The sequence below is a fragment of the Anabas testudineus genome, chromosome 18 (assembly GCF_900324465.2).
Source record: "Anabas testudineus chromosome 18, fAnaTes1.2, whole genome shotgun sequence".
Lineage (NCBI taxonomy): Eukaryota > Metazoa > Chordata > Actinopteri > Anabantiformes > Anabantidae > Anabas > Anabas testudineus.
In genome coordinates this window covers 1,745,447-1,766,229 of record NC_046627.1, presented here as the reverse complement: position 1 = coordinate 1,766,229, position 20,783 = coordinate 1,745,447, and the positions used below count along the sequence as shown (strand labels likewise).

The 20,783-nt window shown below is 44.4% G+C and overlaps 2 protein-coding genes and 1 long non-coding RNA gene across 5 annotated transcripts in view; 1 reads left to right on the top strand and 2 right to left on the bottom strand.

The window, feature by feature from the left end:
- LOC117153107 overlaps positions 1–20,783 on the bottom strand; it is a 135,096-nt gene that overhangs the window by 46,124 nt on the left and 68,189 nt on the right.
- LOC117153088 lies at positions 1,031–20,235 on the top strand. Its single transcript, XR_004463521.1, has 3 exons — positions 1,031–1,057; positions 9,378–9,384; positions 20,155–20,235. It is a non-coding gene; the product is annotated as an uncharacterized LOC117153088 (long non-coding RNA).
- Positions 19,275–20,783, bottom strand: part of LOC113155740 (butyrophilin subfamily 2 member A1-like) — a 121,479-nt gene continuing 119,970 nt past the window's right edge. For all 3 annotated transcript variants that reach the window (XR_004463471.1, XR_004463472.1, XM_026350442.2), the window contains 2 exons: positions 19,916–20,272; positions 19,275–19,644 (listed from right to left, as the gene is read on the bottom strand). Coding sequence is in view for 1 of the 3 variants with exons in the window: in XM_026350442.2 (XP_026206227.2) it covers positions 19,493–19,644; positions 19,916–20,272 (509 nt within the window). In the remaining 2 variants the exon portion in view is untranslated. The remainder of the gene's footprint in view (positions 19,645–19,915; positions 20,273–20,783) is intronic.

Genomic DNA, 20,783 nt, shown 5'->3' with positions numbered 1-20,783 from the left:
GTCTGAATCCATCAACATGTAACATCAGAATGTATGAAATGTGAATTTTAATGCAGTTCAGTGTAAAATCACAGGATAACATTTGTACTTCACAGTAAACAGCATCAAATCTTCATCTTTGCTGTTAAACAACAACTTTTATAATCCTGATTATTATTATCCATCATCTTCTGTAATGTCCTTATCTACAAAGATGTTCTCTCTTCTCAGTTTGAGAATCTTAAATCTAAAGACGGTGAATTACCAAAGTGACTTCAAAGAACTAGAGGCGACTGAGAAACTGCTGAATCACCTCAGTCTGAGAAACAAGGAAATAACTGTCTGTACCAGCAGGTGGCAGCAGTTTGTGTTCATCATCTAAAAGAAAGAGCAGATAAAGGATCACAGATATACAAACTGTTTTTATATCACTCTCTCACCACAGACAGTTCACAGTTACTGATAAGAGAGAATTGGTCTGAGAATAAGTGATTGACTCTGTGGTCCATTTCTCCTCTTTATATTGAGTCACTAAGCTGAACAGCCAATCAGAGTGGTCTATTTCTCTGACATGTCTGCTGCTGATTCATCAAGCTGAACCTGCTGAAATGTCTCTAATGGGAGTCTGACTAGTGGGTCTCCCCACTTCAGAAAAATGTTCTCCCATTCTTCAGTGTGATCAGTTTAGAGAAGTTTACTTACCTTTAAAATGTGCTTTTAAAATCCAAACAGGTCCTCACAATAAACTACAGTTTGTTTTAGACTTTCTGTACATAATCTATTCTAGATCCTCAAGTTCACTTTAACCACCACAGATAAAAGTCCAACTCAACCTTTGTGTGATTCTAAACTGAAGAATAAAACCAAAGCTTCAACCAGTCTTTTAGATATTTATGGACCAGTTTAAAATGTTCTCACTACACTGGTTTAGAATCAAAAACATTTCACTTTACAAACACACAGAGCTGAGAACAAACCTGTCCAGGGTGTACCCCACCTCTGGCCCAATGACAGCTGAGGTAGGCTGCCTGCCTGATCCACACTCACTAACTCACCTGGTTCAACTGTCAGGTTGATGGTGTTGATAGGGTCAGTTTCTAAAATGGATCTCTTCCTGTGGTTTGTTGAAGCAGTCTGTGTGTACACTTTATGAATATCTGTCAGTGAGTAAAAACCTCATCCATCCTATTTATATAACTCCACCTGTTGATGTCTTTACCAAAGCTATCAGGAAACACTTTGTTATGGGAACAGAAGAGGTGAAGCACCTTTATGTACAGAGGTAAAGAGGAGTACCAACCATTTTATCCAGCTGTGTACATACTGACACCACAGACAGAAAGATATTATTGTAGAAAGCACAACACACACAGGAGAAGTGTTTTATTAAGTGACCAGTTAAACCAGGCTTAAGATTTATTTTCAGTAAATTCAGTTTCATAAATCCAACCTCAGTTACCAAACTGATCCTGACTCAACAACAGGATACCTTACAGGTAATTAAAATCCTGGGTAGAGCCCAAATATGACTGATGTTGTGTTGACAATACTCATAAATTACTCTCTGTAGAGTTTTACAGTTTGTTTTGTCTCTAGTCATCAGAAACTGATTTATACCAGGAGATCTACAGTCTCTATCATCTAAGTTCACAGATTTGTACTGATTAACCAGACAAGACGGTGATCTGTCACCTACCTGGAGGTGAGAGGCAGCTTTTAGTACAGAAAACTCTGCAGTAAATTAGGTTTCAATTCAGTAAATACTGACAATACCATCAGGACCAAGCAGCTGACCTGGGACTAGTGGACAGTGTCTCTATGTCCTGAGCCACACTTGGAAGATATGATATGATTTGAAGCTAAATATTAAACTGGAACTACAGCAACATTACATGGAGAGATAAACTTTTAAGTAAGTAGTAAGATCAGCAAGTCAAGTATAAAAGGTAAAGTGCAATATTTAATGGTAAGAAGACACAATAAAGCAACAAGGACGACAAAAGTAGGGAGTAGTAACACTAAAGAGACACGTGTGAAGGTTTCAATAATTATTAACAGTATGAACAATGAACCCCAAAATGACATTTAACCAGAAAAATGAAAGAACATACTCAACAAATACTCCAGGTCTAAGATGTATGTAGACAAATAAAGACACAAAGCAAAGGACTCCAGCAGGAGCAGGAGACGGGACCATGAGGTCAACAGGCACCAATCACCAACGAGCACTGGCTGCAGGAAATGAACAGAGACATGAGCAACATTAAACAGATGTTTTCTTCCCACGACGTCATGTTGAACAGTTTAACTTAATATCTAAACTGGTTTTGACTAGTTGACTTGTAAATGGTCTCAGAACTATTTATTACATTTAAAGTCCATTAAATCTCATTTTCAGTGCAGCAGGTGAACTTCTATTTCTAAAATGAATAAACTTCAGTGTAACTATCATCTCACTAACGTAACAGTGAACTGGGATCAGAAGTGATACTCGGTGGTGACTGCTACGATGTCATCAAAGTCCTGGGTGGATGCTGATGTTGGTTCATTATCTGTCAGAGGAAATAATCAGAAACTTTAGATTCAGGTTATAGACGGTGAAAAAAATCAACACGACATAAATAAAATGATAAAACAAATATTAAGAACTACTATGATTGACTGACTGATTGTGTTGAGTGTTTGTTAATTCAGTGACTGATTCAGAGTGTTACCTGTGGGTCTGTGTCGATATAAAGACACCATGAGGAGAGTGGAGATGAAGTACGGACAGAACACCACCAGGTGGAGGACCAGTCTGAACACAAGCTCTGGAGGAAGGAGGTGGGGTGGCAGATGTGGGTGGAGCTGTGGTTTTATTTTCTGTAGAGAGAATCCACGTGTTCAGGTGAATGTGTGGATGTAATAAATGTTGAACTCAGAGTTTTCCTCCTGACCTGTGACACAGATCCAGCTGGGTGGAGACTCTCCATGACTGCTGATGTGACACTTGTAGAGGCCTTCATCAGACTTGGTAACATGGTGGATGGTCATGTGACCTGTAGGCTCAGTCCTGATGAGGGAGCCATCTTTATAGAAATCAGCTGGGAGCTTGGAGGGAGGGCTCTTTGTTTGACAGTGCAGAGTGACATCATGTCCCTCCATCACAGGGAGGACAGGACTCTGCAGGATCACTGATCCACCTCAACACAGAGACAAACTACAGCATTTCATCCATTTCCACACAGACTCATCAACACTAACTCCACAGTCTGATCTTACCAGAGACAGTGATGTTGATGATGCTACTGGTTGATCCCTCTCTGGACTCACACCATTAAACTCCACTCTCCAGTGAGTTGATGTAGCTGATGTTACAGGAGGAACCAGCTGTTCTCCCCCAACCGTCTCCACACTGTTTCCTGGTGTCTATCTTTGTGTTCCTCTTTACCGTCCATCCAGCAGAGCTGTCGTCCTCCTCACAGCTCAGAGACAGAGACTCATCTTCAAACAGCTGAGATCTGTTGGGACTCACAATCAGATGAACTGCAGAAAGATTCATGTGGATGCAGAAATTGCACAAATTAGTTTTAAAGGACCAACTAGTTGTTTGGAGAAGTCTGTGTCTCCAGGAGATAAAGAACTCTGTAAAGTAAAATCAGTTTCTTGGTAAATATGGTCGTTCTTCAACACAGACTCAATCTGAACGAGCGTTAACTTCAATCACCTTCATCTATTTATCAAAAAACACTGTACAAGTGTAAGTTAAGGAGCTGAATGTTTTAACATCTTTACAGAATCAGTAGAGAAGTTTACTGACCTTGGTTTGTTGTGCAGCACAGCAGTGAGATCACGACTGAAGAAGAAATAAATAAATAATTAATATTATGAGAGTTGGAGATAGAAATGAATTCATGGTAAATAACTGGAAACACACTTTTCTACTGGTTATTTCAGTGTAATCATCATGAATCATCAAACACATGCAGCTCTGCACAAACAGCTGGAGACTTTTTGAAGTTGACATGAGATCAGAGAATTTCAGCACTTTTTCTGCCTGATCAGCAGGTTTTGTATTATTCTTAAATATTTTGATTTCTTAACAATGAGTACCTGAAGTCAGAGTGTTTGAAGCATAAAGAACCAACCCGAGCAGTAACTATCTGTTACATTTCCTTCCTCCGACCAGCTGAGGCAGTGTCCCAGGAACTCTCTGTATTTTAGTTTTTTCCTGTTTGTGTATTACTTCACTTCTGGGGACATGTCTCGGCTGGTTCTAGTGGCAGCAGGTGTGTGTTTTTTAGCAGGTGTGTTGTGTGTGTCATTACTGTGTCTTGTATTTACGTTGCTGTCTGTCGGTCATTTGCTAGTGTGTCAACTGTCGTCTTGTTTGTATTCTCATCCCTCCATTCACCTTTTCCCCGACCTCTGGCTTTTCATCCAGGGTTTGTGAGTTTGAGTACTACTAGTTTGTTTGTCAGTGTAGCTTTGCTTAGTCTGTTTGTTCCAGCAGAACCAGACTGATGCACATGTTTCGGCCCTCGCCTCTGCTAGTGTGGTTGCGGACCAGGCTTGTTCCTGGCTAATTCTCCCTCTGCTGAGTACGAATTGGCACCTCCCGATTTTTTCGGGGACGCTACCAAGTGTCGCTCGTTTTTGGCTGGGCTTAGGATTTTGTTTGAGCTCCAGCCAAATTCATTTGCCACTGAGCGGTGCAAGTTAGCGTACACACTTTCTTTCCTCTGCAGAATGGCACATGAGTGTGGAATGGCTGAATGGGAGAAACAGGATGAGTGCTGTTGCTCTTTCGATAAGTTGGCAGAGGAACTGACCTCAATATTCAATCCTTCCGCCCATCGCCAAGTGGTTGCAGCGTAGCTGACGTAGCGGTGGCTAGACCAACGCACTCGTGGGCGTGCTCCTTCATCCACCTCCTCAACTGGACTGGGGCCCTCGACCACTGAAGACCCGCTTCTTCGAGGCGACAGACGTTAGGCTGCTCCTCCTTCCCCTCTTCCAACGGATCCAGGAGAACTGATGCAGCTGGGACATATCGTCTGCCAGCGGCTGAGAGGCAGCGTCGCCTGTTGGGGGGTCTTTGTCTCTATTGTGGGGAGGCTGGACACCATGCTCATCAGTGCCCGTTAAACTCCAGCGGATTTGCGTGGATCTGCGCAATGCCTACCACTTGGTTCGGATTAGGGAAGGAGACGAGTGGAAGACGGCATTCAACACCCCAACGGCCACTACGAGGATCTAGTAATGCCTTTTGGTCTTACCAATGCCTCCGCAGTTTTCCAGGCCCTGGTGAATGGCGTCCTCCGGGACATGATCAACCACTTTGTTTTTGTTTACCTTGACGATATTCTAATCTATTCCAGCACCCTCGATCAACATGTCCAGAACGTCCGTGCTGTTCTTCTGCGTCTGCTAGAGAATCAGCTTTTTGTAAAAGCAGAGAAGTGTGAATTCCATGTACAGAAAACAACCTTCCTGGGTTTTGTCCTGGAAACAGGGAAGTTGTCTATGGACCCCACCAAGGTTTCAGCAGTCCGGGATTGGGCTACTCCTAAAGACCGTAAGCAGCTACAGAGGTTTCTAGGGTTCACCAACTTCTACCGTCGGTTCATTCAGGGTTACAGCAAAGTGGCTGCCCCTCTCCACTTACTCACCTCCTCCAAGGTGGCGTTTGTTTGGTCCCCGGCTGCTGAGGAAGCCTTTGTTCATTTGAAGGATTTGTTCACCTCTGCTCCCATACTCAACCTCCCTGATCCCAAGAGACAATTCATCATGGAAGTGGACGCCTCCAGTACTGGGGTCGGGGCGGTCCTTTCTCAGAGGGCTGCTGTTGACAACAAGGTACACTGTGTGTATTCTTCTCTCGCCACCTGTCTGATGCAGAAGGGAACTATGATGTTGGCAACCGTGAGCTGATCGCTGTCAAGCTAGCCTTGGAGGAGCGGAGACATGGTTGGAGGGAGCTGTCCAGCCTTTTTTTGGTCTGTACTGACCATCGAAACATAGAATACATTCAGACCGCCAGGAGAGCCTGCCAGTCTCAATGGGCGTTGTTTTTGGCCGGGTTTAACTTTGTCCTCTCTTTCAGGCCTGGCTCTCAAAATGGTAAACCGGATGCTCTGTCTCGCCAGTTCGAAGAGGGGACCTCGGATTCCGAGCAGGACACTGTCGACCATCACATTGTTAACCCAGTCAACGTCCGGTCCCTCCGCTGGGACCTAGAAGAGAGGGTAAGAAAGGCTCCTCATGTCACTCCTGTTCCCCATGGTTTCACCGTGGGTCGTCTGTTTGTCCCCTCTCCTCTTCGTCAGCAGGTGCTTAGGTGGGGGCATGACTCAAAGCTGGCCTGTCATCCGGGTGTTTTTCGCACGGCAGCGCTGATCGCCCAACTATTCTGGTGGCCATCGCTGAGGGAGGACGTCAAGCGATACCTGGCCGCCTGTCGGGTCTGCGCCTGCAGTAAGACTTTGGTTTTGTTAAGGGCCCTTCCTGTTCCGTTGCGACCCTGGTCGCACAATTCCTTTGACTTTGTGACTAGTTTACTGCCTTTCACTGCAATTATGACTGGTGGACCGGTTTTCCAAGCTGGTCCATATTGTTCCTCTGTCCAAGCTGCCGTCCACCAAGACACTGCAATGCTTCTGGTGGACCATGTGTTCAGATTGCACAGTCTTCCGGAGGATATCTTGTTGGATCGGGGCCCGCAGTTCAAAGTGCCAGCTTGGGCACTTGGTGCCACAGTCATCTTGTCTTCAGGTTTTCACCCACAGACTAATGGCCAAATGGAACGGATTAACCAGGATGTGGAAACGCTGCTGCGATGCATGGCTTCTACTAACCCCTCCAGCTCTCTTGGATCGAGTACGCCCACAACTCTCTCCCGTCCTTTGCCTTGGGCTGTTCGCTGTTCAAAGCTGCATATGGCTACCAGCCTCCTCTTTTCCCTGAACAGTCTGCCAGAGCTTCTGTGTCGTCTGTTGGGGCCCTCATCCGGCGATGCCATTCCACCTGGGACCGGGTTCACCGGCACCTCCTCCGAAGGCAGGGCAGGTCTTCTCGGCAGGCCAACAAATACAGGAGGCCAGCTCCTGCTTACAAGGTGGGAGATGAGGTGTGGCTTTCCGCCAAGGACTTGCCTCTTAAGGTTCAACCGTTCAAGATTGTTTATCCTGCTGCTGTTCAGCTGGCCCTTCCTGCCAGGATGAAAGTGCACCCTGTGTTTCATGTGTCCAGGCTGCAGCCGCTTTGTCGGAGTGTTCTTATACAGGAAGTACCAAACTATCATACATATCACTTTATCAATGTTATTATTTTATTAGTGCTGAAATATTATGGTTATTACCTAGTAATAGTTTAATGTACCCCTCCCCAAACTGCCACCTTACTGTGGTGGAGGGGTTTGCGTGTCCGAATAACCCTAGGAGCTATGTTGTCGGGGGCTTAAGCCCCTGGTAGGGTCTCCCAAGGCAAAAAGGTCCTAGGCGACGGGCCAGACTAAGCAAGTCATAAACCCCTTATGATGAATAAAATATCAAGATTAGTTAAGTCGCCCGGATTAGCGTCAACGGGGCCCCACCCTGGAGCCAGGCCTGGGGTTGGGGCACGTAGGCGAGCGCTTGGTGGCCGGGATCTTTCCCACGGGACCCGGCCGGGCAGAGCCCGAAGGAGAGACGTGGGACCGACTTCCTGTAGGCCCACCACCCGTAGGAAGGAGCATAGGGGGCCGGTGCAGTGTGGATTGGGTGGCAGCCGTGTGGAGGTGCCTCGACAACCCAATCCCTGGACAAGGAATCTGGCAATTGGAACATGGAATGTCACCTCACTGGGTGGAAATTAGCCTGGACTTGTGTTGGAGGTTGAGCGGTACCGGCTAGAGATAGTCGGACTCACTTCAACACACAGTCTGGGCTCTGGAACACAACTCCTTGAGAGAGGTTGGACTCTCTTCTAGTCTGGAGTTGCCCATGGTGAGAGGCGGCGGGCAGGGGTGGGCTTGCTTTTAGCCCCCCAGCTCAGCTGCCATGTGTTGGAGTTCTACCCGGTGGACGAGAGAGTTGTTTCTCTGCACCTTTGGGTAGGGGATAGGTCTCTCACTGTTGTTTGTGCCTACGGGCCAAATAGCAGTGTAGAGTACCCGGCTTTCATTGGGTCTCTGGAAGGGGTACTGGAAGGTGCTCCACCTGGGGACTCTGTCGTCCTACTGGGGGATTTCAACGCCCACGTGGGCAATGACAGTGATACTTGGAGGGGCGTGATTGGGAGGAACGGCCTCCCGGATCTGAACCTGAGTGGTGTTTTGTTATTGGACTTCTTTGCTAGTCACAGTTTGTGCACAATGAACACCATGTTCAAGCATAAGGGTGTCCATCAGTGCACGTGGCACCAGAACACCCTAGTTCGCAGGTCTATGATCGACTTTGTGGTTGTGTCATCTGACCTCCGACCATATGTCTTGGACACTCGGGTGAAGAGAGGGGCTGAGCTGTCAACTGATCACCACCTGGTGGTGAGTTGGATCCGGTGGCGGAGGAGGGAGCTGGATAGACTTGGCAGACCCAAAAGTATTGTGAGGGTCTGTTGGGAACGTTGAGTCTCCAGGCTCAATGTCTCCAGGCAAAAACCTAGTAGTAGGGCCTGGGAGAAGTTCGACGAGGCCATGGAGGAGGACTATCGGTCTGCCTCAAGGAAATTCTGGCAAACCGTCCGGCGCCTCAGAAGGGGAAAGCAGTTTCCTGCCAACACTGTTTACAGTGGAGGTGGGGAGCTGCTGACTGCGACTGGGGACATTGTAGGACGGTGGAAGGAATACTTTGAGGATCTCCTCAACCCCGTCGATACGCCTTCTGTTGAGGAAGCAGAGGCTGGGGACTCACTGAAGTAGTCAGTTTTCGTCCTGGCCGTGGAACACTGGACCAGCTCCATACTCTTGCCAGGGTGCTCGAAGGTTCATGGGAGTTCGCCCATCCAGTCTACATGTGTTTTGTGGACTTGGAGAAGGCATTTGACCGTGTCCCTCGTGGCATCCTGTGGGAGGTACTTCGGGAATACGGGATTCGGGGCCCTTTGTTAAGGGCCGTTTGTTCCGGAGTAGGAGCTTGGTTCGCATTGCCGGCAGTAAGTCAGACTTGTTCCCGGTGCATGTTGGACTCCGACAGGGCTGCCCTTTGTCACCGATCCTGTTCATTACTTTTATGGACAGGATTTCTAGGCGCAGCCAGGGGTCGGAGGGAATCCGGTTTGTGGACCACAGAATCTCATCTCTGCTTTTTTACAGATGATGTTGTCCTGTTGGCCTCATCAGACCGGGACCTCCAGCAGGTACTGGGGCGGTTTGCAGCCAAGTGTGAAAGGGCTGGGATGAGAATCAGCACCTCCAAGTCCGAGGCCATGGTTCTCAACAGGAAAAAGGTGGCTTGCACCCTCCAGGTTAGGGGGGAGATCCTCCCTCAAGTGGAGGAGTTTAAGTATCTTGGGGTCTTGTTCACGAGTGAGGGAAATAGGGAGCGTGAGATTGACAGACGGATTTGTGCATCGGCAGCAGTAATGCGGTCGGTGTACCGGTCCGTCGTGGTGAAAAAGGAGCTGAGCCGAAAGGCAAAGCTCTCGATTTACCGGTCAGTCTACGTTCCCACCCTCACCTATGGTCATGAGCTTTGGGTCATGACCGAAAGGACAAGGTCCCGGATACAAGCAGCCGAAATGAGTTTCCTCCGTAGAGTGGCTGGGCGCACCCTTAGTGATAGGGTGAAGAGCTCAGTCACCCGGGAGGAGCTCGGAGTAGAGCTGCTGCTCCTCTGCATCGAGAGGGGCCAGTTGAGGTGGCTTGGGCATCTGTTCCGGATGCCTCCGGGAGGTTTTCCGGACATGTCCCACTGGGACCCCCGGTGGGACATGTCCCCGGGGAAGACCCAGGACACGTTGGACAGACTATGTCTCTCGGCTGGCCTGGGAATGCCTCAGTGTTCCCCCGGAAGAGCTGGAGGAGGTGTCTAGGGAGAGGGAAGTCTGGGCATCTCTGCTTAAGCTGCTCACCACGCGACCCAGCCCCGGATAAGCGGTAGAAAATGGATGGATGGATAGTTTAATGTAAAGTGCTGCTCAAAATGTTCATATCAGTGTAACAGCAAAGACGTGCAGAACATTTAAAGCTGATCAATGAAATTTTAACAGTATTGATTAAAAAAAAGTTAAAATTTACTGAGTAGGGAAAAAAATGATCTGACCATGATCTGGCTTCTTTACCGTGATCCACTTGTCAGAACATAAATTACTGAACATCTGTCTTGTTAATTTACATTTTAAATCCTCCATTTTTCTTTGTTTCCTTTTCTCTAAATAATAAGTAAGATGTTCTCTCCTCATTCACAGTAAATAAAATCATTTAATAACATATCTTGTACTCACAGAGCAGCCACTGAAGAGCTGTTTGGTCCATTGTGCTACTTGTTGATGTGAGATCATCAACACATGTTCTTGCACTTCCTTCCTCTTTGTATTTGAGTATGTTGTGATAGTATGTGATACTTCCGTTCCAGCAATTGACAGGAGAGAGCACATTTAGTTTTATGTTATTATCTCACAGATAAACCATCAGCACTCTGCCAATATGTTGTTAGAGGCCTGGTATAAACAAGACAGGATGACCTTAGCATCATCTTAAGAACCATCTTATGAGATTCAGGATTCCAAAAAGTTCATTAATCACATTTGGAAATTATTTAACATTCACATTTATCTGTGTTTGTTTGTTTTTATTATTCTGTTTTATGGTTTATTTGGTTTATAAGTTGTTGGTTTGTTTGTATCTGACCAACAACACACACAAAAACCGTAAGATCATAAACAACATGGACACTGCAGAGGTGAGAAACTTCACAGGAAAGACTTTGGTACTGAATGTCTCTAGTTATGAGCCTGTAACACTAATTAACACACAGTTAATTCTGTTTTAGTATTTTTGAAATTCACTCCAGGTGCATTTTAAGGGTCAAAGATTTCTTTGAGTCCATTGAATTTTGCAACATACTGTGAAATTCTGTGTATTTAGATTTAAAGTGCACAATAACCTCCTGCAGCTTGATATCAAATATCTTTATTGATGCATTTCCTACAAATATAGCAGCATAAAGAGAGATGGTCACGTGACGACCAGAGCTCTGTAGCTTCAGTCTTCACGTTGTCTGTTCTCCTTCTTAGTATTGTTGCTATAATGTAAAAACACATACTGACCCAGACAATAACACCCAGATCCACTAATCTACCACTATTTATTTATTGACTCTTACTGCTCGAATAAAAGGACAAAGTTGATTATGGAGTAAATTAAATGAGTGATTCTAACCTGAACCTTAATCTAAGTCTGTTTGAGAACCAGACAATCCCAGAGGAGTAAACTGGTTCTTCTAACATATACCAGTACACAGACACACACTCACACTGACTGAAGCCTAATTCCCAGTAAGCCTGTTAAACTCAGCAGCTTGAATGTGTGTCTGTGTGTTATTAGTGTTAAACTGCTGACTCAGGAGGATCAGAGGAAAACCAGCACCACTAATCTGCCCCTCCACACCTTTCACTGTCTCTTCCTCTCTCACAGTTACTTTCTTTCTGCTCCTGTCACCTGTGTTATTTCTCCAGGTCATTAATCCTTCCTGATTTCCTTCCTTATTTCCTTCCTACCATTCTTCTTCTGTTCCCTCTTCTTCTTCTGTGTGGTCTCTAGTCTGTCCTCTGTCTTCTCTGTGGGTTTCCATCATTTCTATTCTGTTTGATCCTGTTTCTCATCACTTTCTCATCCTAACTTAAAGTCTAAAGATGTAAAATAATTATGAATATTATTATGCATTATTAAGTGTGCAGTCATTTCCTTCATTCACCTCTGAGTGCAGGTGTATGTGAGACATACGTATCATCCGTCCTCCTCTAATCCCTTTATCCCTGTCAGGGTGACAGAGGAGACCGTCCTGCTGGGTCTTCCCTTCCTTTTTTCTCCTTTTATCTCTGGAAACTTAACATTAAAAGGATTTAAAGAGGTCAGAAATATCAGTTTGTGTGTGGAGGTGTTACTCGTCTGTTTCCATGGCAATGAGATTGATGCACAGCTGGGGGATACAGGCCTAGTAACCGAGGCAACAGGTTATCACCTGATAGATGAGTAAAGAGATAACGGAGTAGTTTCTGGTAGATTTGTTAATGCAGTCAACACTTTATGTGCTCAGAGCTGCAGAACAAAAGAACCACAGGCCTAACGACCCAGTTGTCTGGTCATATTGATGTGTCCAAGACACTTCAGGTCATACACCTGAAATGAAAGCAGGTGTTTTTACACTATGATTTGTCCCTGTGATACTGTTATATCAACATTACTTTGTTCATCTTGTATTTCTACAGAGTTGAAGTTACATTAGAGTTTGAGGAGCAGCAACAGCCTCGATTCTCAGTTGTTCTGGAAAATACTATTAAAGCAAAACTGTGTTTATTGTTGTTAAATGTTCCTTTAGCGGTTCCAACTAAAAATAATAAAACCTCTTGGTAGATGACACCAGATTAGACTGTGATAAAGTCAAGAACAGATTAAACTGGAGTTGTTTTAGTTTCATGTTTCTCTCTCTAACAACAGAAAGTCAGGGGAACAGCACCTCCATGGATAAAGTAGCTCCATTAGCCCCTCCCTCCACGTCCAGGTTAACACCACCCACCATCGTTCTACAAGACATGGAGGAGGAGCCAGGTTCAGTCAGGGAGGGGGACAGGTGAGACCACACTGTATGGTAGACCAGGAGCTGCTGTGGTTGACAGTTCTGCTTCTAAGTTGATTAATAAGAATTGAATTTTTATTCTTTGTCTCAGAGCTGCACAAAGAGCAGGACCAGGAGTTTTGTTCAATGTCAACAACAGCAACAACAACGAGGAGTAAGACCCACACATTCAAAAGATACAGTTTAATCTAAGTGTTTATGGACACAGCTGATCTCTCTGATCTGTTTCATGCTGCAGGGACGAGAAAAAGAAAAAGAAGAAAGAGAAGAAAGAGAGAAAAGAGAAGAAGAAGATAAAACTTATCTTTAGGATTCTTCTACGATCCAATAAAAGCAGTAATACAACAATTACTGCCACAAACATCCATGTTTCATTGTGCAGCCGTCGCCCAACACACTAAAAACTAATCAACCAATGTTCTTTATGTTCTTTTACTGTGACCTTTTAATTAGTTTTAATTCTGACAGACATTTTAAAATCAGCTCCTCCTATTTTATTCATTTTAAACTAATTTTATTTTCTTCTCATCTAGGAAGGAGAAGAAGGAGAAAAGAGAGAGGAAACAGAAGGAGAAAGAGGAGAAGGAGAAAGAGAAGAAAGCCAAAGAGGAGGCGTAGGTTTGATTTACTGAACCAAATACAGATATTTATAACTCAGAGCGACTGTACATCGACTAATGAACCACAATGAGTAGAATCATTAATAGAGACAATAAAAAGTATGTTTTAATATTTATTTTCTTTGTGTCCAGTCCAAAGGAGATCACAGTGATCGATCCAGCAGGTAACACCTACTACTACTGGCTGTTTGTTATCACCGTACCTGTGATGTACAACTGGACCCTGATCATAGCCAGGTACCACACACATGCTCTTCTTTCCAGTAACTCTTGTTCTTTTGATAATTTCTTATCTTCTGTATGTCTTCCTGTGTTTCAGGGCGTGTTTCGAAGAGCTTCAGACCGACTATTTGGTCCTCTGGTTCATCGTGGACTTGATCTGTGATCTCATCTACCTCGCTGACATGTTTTTCAGAACCAGGACCGGTCCGACCACACACTTCCAAAAACACACACACACACACATATCAAATGATTAATTCATGCAAATTCCAATGATATATGAACTTATCATCATTCAGTTTAAAGTGTTTCTACACAGCTGAATTGAACATTTTCCCCTCCCTGCCTAAATATGCCTGTTTCTGTCTGTGTGTTGTGTGACTGTGTGTAGGCTACCTGGAGCAGGGTCTGCTAGTGAAGGACGAGTTGAAGCTGCGTGAACGCTACATGAAAAGCTTCCAGTTCACAAAGCAGAGAATGGTGCAGACTATTTACACAATACACAGTTCACTATGTCACATGAAGTTATTGCAGTTTGGGATTGGACAGTTCAGCCCAGACACAGCTTTGGGGGAAGAAGCTGACTCTGTGTCTGGTGGTTCTGGTGGCTATATCTTCCTAAAGTTCACTGTCATCTCCACAGTCTTGAGTGTGTAGAGCTCCAGCTGGTTCTAACTACACCACTGGACCAGCTGCTCCACCTCCTGCCTGTATGCAGACTCATCACCGTCCTGGATCAGTCCAACAACGGTCATGTCGTCTCCATACCTCAGGAGTTTCGCAGACGGGTCCCCTGAGGTGCAGTCATTAGTGTACAGGGAGAAGAGCAGTGGGGAGAGGACACACCCCTGTGGTGCGCCGGTGTTGATGGGGCGGGTGCCAGATGTGATGCTGCCTCCTGTCAGTCAGGAAGCTCCTGATCCACTGACACGTGGGATCAGGTACGGTGAGCTGGGTCGGTTTATGGATGTGATCGTGTTAAAGGCTGAACTGAAGTCCACGAACTGGATCCTGACATACGTGCCAGAGAGATCCAGGTTCTGCAGGATGTACTGGAGTCCTAGATTTACTGCATCATCAGCTGACCTGTTTTTATAACTTCACCTGGACGACTGAGAACCTTCACCGACACAAAGGAAATAGAAACACGTTACCATGACAACAAAGGTAAATGTAAATAATTAGATAATAAACAGATTCATCAGATTATTTTCAATTAATTAATTAATTTAAGTAAAATCTAGAAGAATGTGTCTCACCTTTAGATTTTCTCTGTGTCACCAGTGGAACCAGTATCACCAGTAGTTTGAAACCATAGACAGACAGAGCAGACACCAACACAGACAGAGGAGGAGATGAAGGTGGAGGAGGAGAAGATGTGGTAAAAGAAGGGGGAGATGTGGTGGAAGTCTTTTCTAGAAAATAAGGAAAAATAATTGTTGTCACATTTTGACTCATCACAGCTGAATTTATTAATAAAGGATTTTACTGATTTACTTCACCCTCCTGACCTGTGACAGAGATCCAGCTGGGTGGAGACTCTCCATGACTGCTGATGTGACACTTGTAGAGGCCTTCATCAGACTTGGTAACATGGTGGATGGTCATGTGACCTGTAGGCTCAGTCCTGATGAGGGAGCCATCTTTATAGAAATCAGCTGGGAGCTTGGAGGGAGGGCTCTTTGTTTGACAGTGCAGAGTGACATCATGTCCCTCCATCACAGGGAGGACAGGACTCTGCAGGATCACTGATCCACCTCAACACAGAGACAAACTACAGCATTTCATCCATTTCCACACAGACTCATCAACACTAACTCCACAGTCTGATCTTACCAGAGACAGTGATGTTGATGATGCTACAGGTTGATCCCTCTCTGGACTCACACCAGTAAACTCCACTGTCCCATGTGAAGATGTAGTTGATCTTACAGGAAGAACCAGCTGGTTGTTCTCCCCAGTCAGCTCCACACTCAGCTCTATTGTCTCTGGTTGTGTTCCTCCTCAGTGTCCATCCAGCAGAGCTGTCGTCCTCCTCACAGCTCAGAGACACAGATTCTCCTTTAAACAGCTGAGATCTGCTGGGACTCACAGTCAGACGAGCTGAAGGGATAAAAGATTTAGAAAATACAACATCATTTCAGGAAAACTGAAGCACAATTTCTATGTCTCATGTCAACATGTTCTATATTTTACAAGGTTCTACTACAGATCTCCTCAGTTAATTTGTTGACTTAGTCAACAGCACAGATCTTGCCAAACTCAGTTCGACAATCATTTATTGATTCTTTTCCAATAAAGTAATTTCCTAAGATCCTAAATACTGAACTGTGTGAACAATCAGTCTTCACATCCTCCTCACTAACATGTCTCCCAGTCTTTCTCAGACACAACCAGTGAGTTTCATACTATGACACAAGTTTACTAACCTTGGTTTATTCTGCAGCACAGCAGTGACACTACAGCTAAAGAGAAACAAGAGGCTCATTGAGTTCAGGTTTGAGAGCAGTCACAGAGTTACATTCAATACAGTAGAACTGTTAAACAGTGATATCTTCATTCTAAATTGATTTTTATATAACGATACATGATTCATTTAAAGGAAACCCAATTTCCAACAGTCACATCCCAGTAAGGAGGGACTGGGTCTGAATCCTCTGGGTACTAATATTTCCTCCATGTCTAAAATCTCTGAGTTGTCCTTAATTACATTTTCATCAGTGGGACTAAACATTATCTAGAATTTAGTGACTGAGTGAAGCTGTTTGCTTTTCTAGCTCAGATCAGTTTCATGCGTTTCTCTTCCTGTATTGTCGACACATCTGTCAGTCACAGCAGCTACGTTTGACTTTCTCTAGACTTGAAGCTGTTCACTTTCCACTCTAGTATCTAATCTTCATTTCCCAACATGCTACATATGCTGAACATGTAATTATTGAATCAGAACATGTTGTACTTACAGAGTAGATACTGAACAGATGTTTGTCCCATCATACACTTGGTGGTCTGAGATCAACATGCTGTGAAGTATTCAGTCAGTCCGAGGTGTTAAAATGAGGTGTTTCCTGTGTTTTCTCTGTTATAGTTTAGAGGAAAGTTGTTGCAGACTGTGATAAAAGTAGCTCTGTGAGCATTTAGCTGTGAAATTTATTCATTTCCTTGAACTTTACTCAGACTGATTCTTAATCTGTTGTTACTCTGAGCAGGAAGGTCAGGGGTCAACATACAACTCTAAAACCCATTGAATACAAAACGGTTTACAGATACATCAACAGGCACAGTACTTCAATTAAAAATGAAATAATCCAAGTATCAGTATGTACACACAAACAGAAATACGTTAATGATGTTTGAAATGTGAACCAGTCTGGATACTATCTACAAAATACTGGGTCTCACTCTGACTAAAGAGTCCATCCAGACTCTGTACAACACACCAGACCTCTGCCACCCTTTGGCAGAAGAAAGAGTTAATATTCATTAAAATATTATATTCAGTGTGGATAGTCAGAGTGTAGGGAGTTAAAAACCAGATACTACAAATCCAACAAAGAACCAACATTACAAACAAGGGACAAAGAAAATAACTTCAACATAGTCCTGCAAGAAGAGAAGTTAAAGAGCAGCCGGGTTCAACTAGGACTGCCTGATTTAAATAGAGGGGGAGGCCCAACCAGATTCAGTGCTGCGCTGGTGTGAGTGCCCAGTTCATAGTGGATACCAACAGTAAGAAGTACAAGAAACAAGCAGGTACAGTTACGTTGGAATATATAAAAATGATTACGACTAAAACTAAGCTTAGTGGCAAGACTGCACAGACATAAGAACTGACACTGAAAGTAAGAGAGGTTTGTAATAGTAGGAGTAAGGAACTATTTTGAAGCAGGTAGATCATAGTGTCCTTCACCCCGATGTTTGGCCTGTAGGCAAACAGCATCGGGTCCATCGTAGTGCTGATCACAGAGCGCAGGTGGCGGAGGATGAGCCTCTCCATGGTCCTCATGAGGTGGAAGGTCAAGGCTTCTGGGTCTGTAGTGGTTTGGCTCTCTAGCGTGCATTGTCTTAGGAACTGGCATCACACAGGAGGTCCTCCACAGCTCAGGGACCATCTCCAGACTCAGGCTCAGGTTAAAGACGTACGTGACCTCACAGAGCTGGTCAGCACAGTTTCTGAGCAGGCTGATGCTGTCAGGACCTGCGGCTTTCTGATCTTTAGCCGCCTCAGTTCTCTCCTCATCTGATCTGCTGTTAAGGAGAGGGGGGTGGAGGCAGGGGGGCACACATGGGCTGTTTATGGAGGGGGGTGATGTGGAGTGATTTGAATTTGAATTGACATGCGAATCAGGACAATGATCCTAATCATCAGAGTAAATCTACTGCAGAATGACTTCTTCCTGTGTTTCACATGTTATTCTGTAGACTTCTCTTTGCTGCGTGTTGTCATGATGCTGAACACTCTGGTCTCACCCATTCTGGGTTTGACAAGGCCCATTCTGGTGAGAAGGTGGAGGTGGTGGAGAGGTACAAATACCTGGGAGTTCACCTGGACAACAGACCGGACTGGAAATACAACACAGAGGCTGTATACAGGAAGGGACAGAGTCAGTGTGTTTTCAGAATAGAGCTTATTTAGTTTGTATTAGCACACACATACCCCCCAGTAGCTCCTGTGATAGACTGCTGACCTGTCCAGGGTGTACCCCACCAATCACCCAATGGCAGCTGGAACTGGCTCCAGCACAGTTTTACTTACTGATAATTAGACAATAAGATAATAAATGTACTTACAGCATCCAACAAACATAAAGACATTGACCATAAACACTGAAGTAAATCTACTACAGAATGGCTTCTCAGACAGAGTCCAGACCTCAACCCACTAGAGATGCTGTGGAGTCACATGAAGAGAGACATTCACACCAAACCTCCTCAGAATATGGCTGATCTGAAGCAGTTCTGTAGGAACCAATGGTCCACAGTTCCTCTTGGATATGGTGCAGGTCATCTACAGCAGTCTGTTAGTGTGTACGGCTGTGGACTGATCCACTGCTCAGTCACAGAGTCACAGCAGATCTTAAAAATAGGTCTCTGGAAGAAGAACGTTCAAGTCTTCACAGTGTGATGATGTCAGGAGCCAGAATGAAACCAGCAACACAACATTTTACACTTTCACACTTTCTGTTGTTGCTATTGTAAAACCTGCATAAGGTTTGTGGGGCTGCAGTTGGTGAAGGAGCAGTGGACAGTTTCTGTGAGTCTCTGCTTCCTGCCTCGTATGGACCTTGGGTTCAGTGACTCAGATTCAGTAACATGCTACTGTTACATGTTACTGCAGAGATAATATGCTGCCACCTGCTGGCTGTTTCCAGTCTGCTCAGTGTGATCCTCTGACAGTGATTCAGTAGGAACTGGCCGTGAAGTGACACCACAAAATACTAGAAAACTCCCAAAGGGGTGTCTGTGGGTGGAGAAGTCCAGGACGGATGGTTTGATTCCTGGTTGGTCCTGGATCACAGAGGTTGTAGATTTGTTAAGTTGAATCCTTCAGACACTGTTCAAGTCCAGGTTCTTTGAACTAGTTTGATGCTTTTGATTCCAGCTCTGATCAAACCTGCATCAACATGTTCAACAGGTCAGAGAAGTTCCAAACATAAACCCTGCTCCTCATCAACATTACTGATAAAGACAGAGTCAGAAATCAAATATGAAGTCAAACTTTATTGACAAATGAAGTTTGACATGTTTATGTAGAGTACAGCAAATTAAAAGCACCAGTAAATAAAAGAAGCTGCACACAACAAACAACAGTTTACAATAGTTACTGCAGATATGGAATTTAGTGGGTTGGTAGAAGAAGAAGCTACTTGGTAAGTTAGTTAGTTAGTTACTTAGTTAGTTAGTTAGTTAGTTAGTTAGTTAGTATGAATCCTGTCCTCTGTGACCTTTTCTATACAACAAAAAAACAACTAAACTAGCAACAACAAGAACAACAACAGTAAGTGACACAGCAACTATCAGTCCAACATGTCCTCTCTTGTCTCCTCCATCCTTGCGTCCAGCTGCATCACCTGCAGATGAGAGTCAGCAGTGAGTCAGCAGGTGTCAGGTAGGTGATGAGTGAAGAACACAACAGAATCCATTTCCTCTTCAAACTCCTGTCAGACATTATCTACTGCACTTTGATCCCATCACTCATACCAGCTGTTTTCTACAAAGTCTCATCAACACCAACATCTGATCTGTGATGTTTCACTCTCACATCAACAACCAGGAAGCAGCTTCAAATCTGATCCACACACACACACACACACACACACACACACACACACACTAACTCACCTGGTTCAACTCTCAGGTTGATGGTGTTGATGGGGTCACTGTCTAAAATGGATCTCTTCCTGTGGTTTGTTCTTCTCTGGACGACACGACACTCATACGTTCCAGTGTCATTGAATGTCACATTCCTCAGAATCAAAGACACGTCTCCATCCTTCTTCTCTCTGTCCTTCAGCTCCACTCGGTTCTTAAATGATTCATGTTGTTTGAATGATTCAGACCTACTGCCCCTCTGTAAATAGACATATTCTGTCTCCAGATCAGTTCTGCTCCACTCCACAACTATAATACTGATGTTACTGTGAACTCCACATGGCAGAGTGACTGTGTCTCCAGGTTCAGCTGTGAGGTTTATCTGGTCTGAAGGAGAAAAAGAGGAGAGAGGTTAAAGATTAGTCAAACCAACACTTCTCTATGTTTGATCACAACACCCTGTTCTAACCTGTTGAATTGTATAAATGTGAATGTGGAAGCAGTGAAGGGACAGGAGGTCATGAACAAAAAGCTTCAGCACATTATTCTCATCATGATAGGGATCCAGTCCTCTGAACTACAGCCTCTTATCTGAGGATCACCAAACTACACTGATCACGGACTTCACTGACGTGTTAAACAAGCAGCGTGTTGGATCATAAAACACATGGATGTTGGTTTGAATCATTATTTCAAATAACAAGCTGTTGTATGAAACTGGGTTATTATTAATGGAGGTAACTGACTGTGGTCCACACTCTGACAGTACTGCAGCTTAACTCTGAACATTAGAGTTCAGGGAACAACTGAACATCTACTAACAGTTCTGATCTCCCTCTTCAACATATACTTTATACTTTATACTGTAAAAATGTGTTTTATTTGTATTTTAACATCA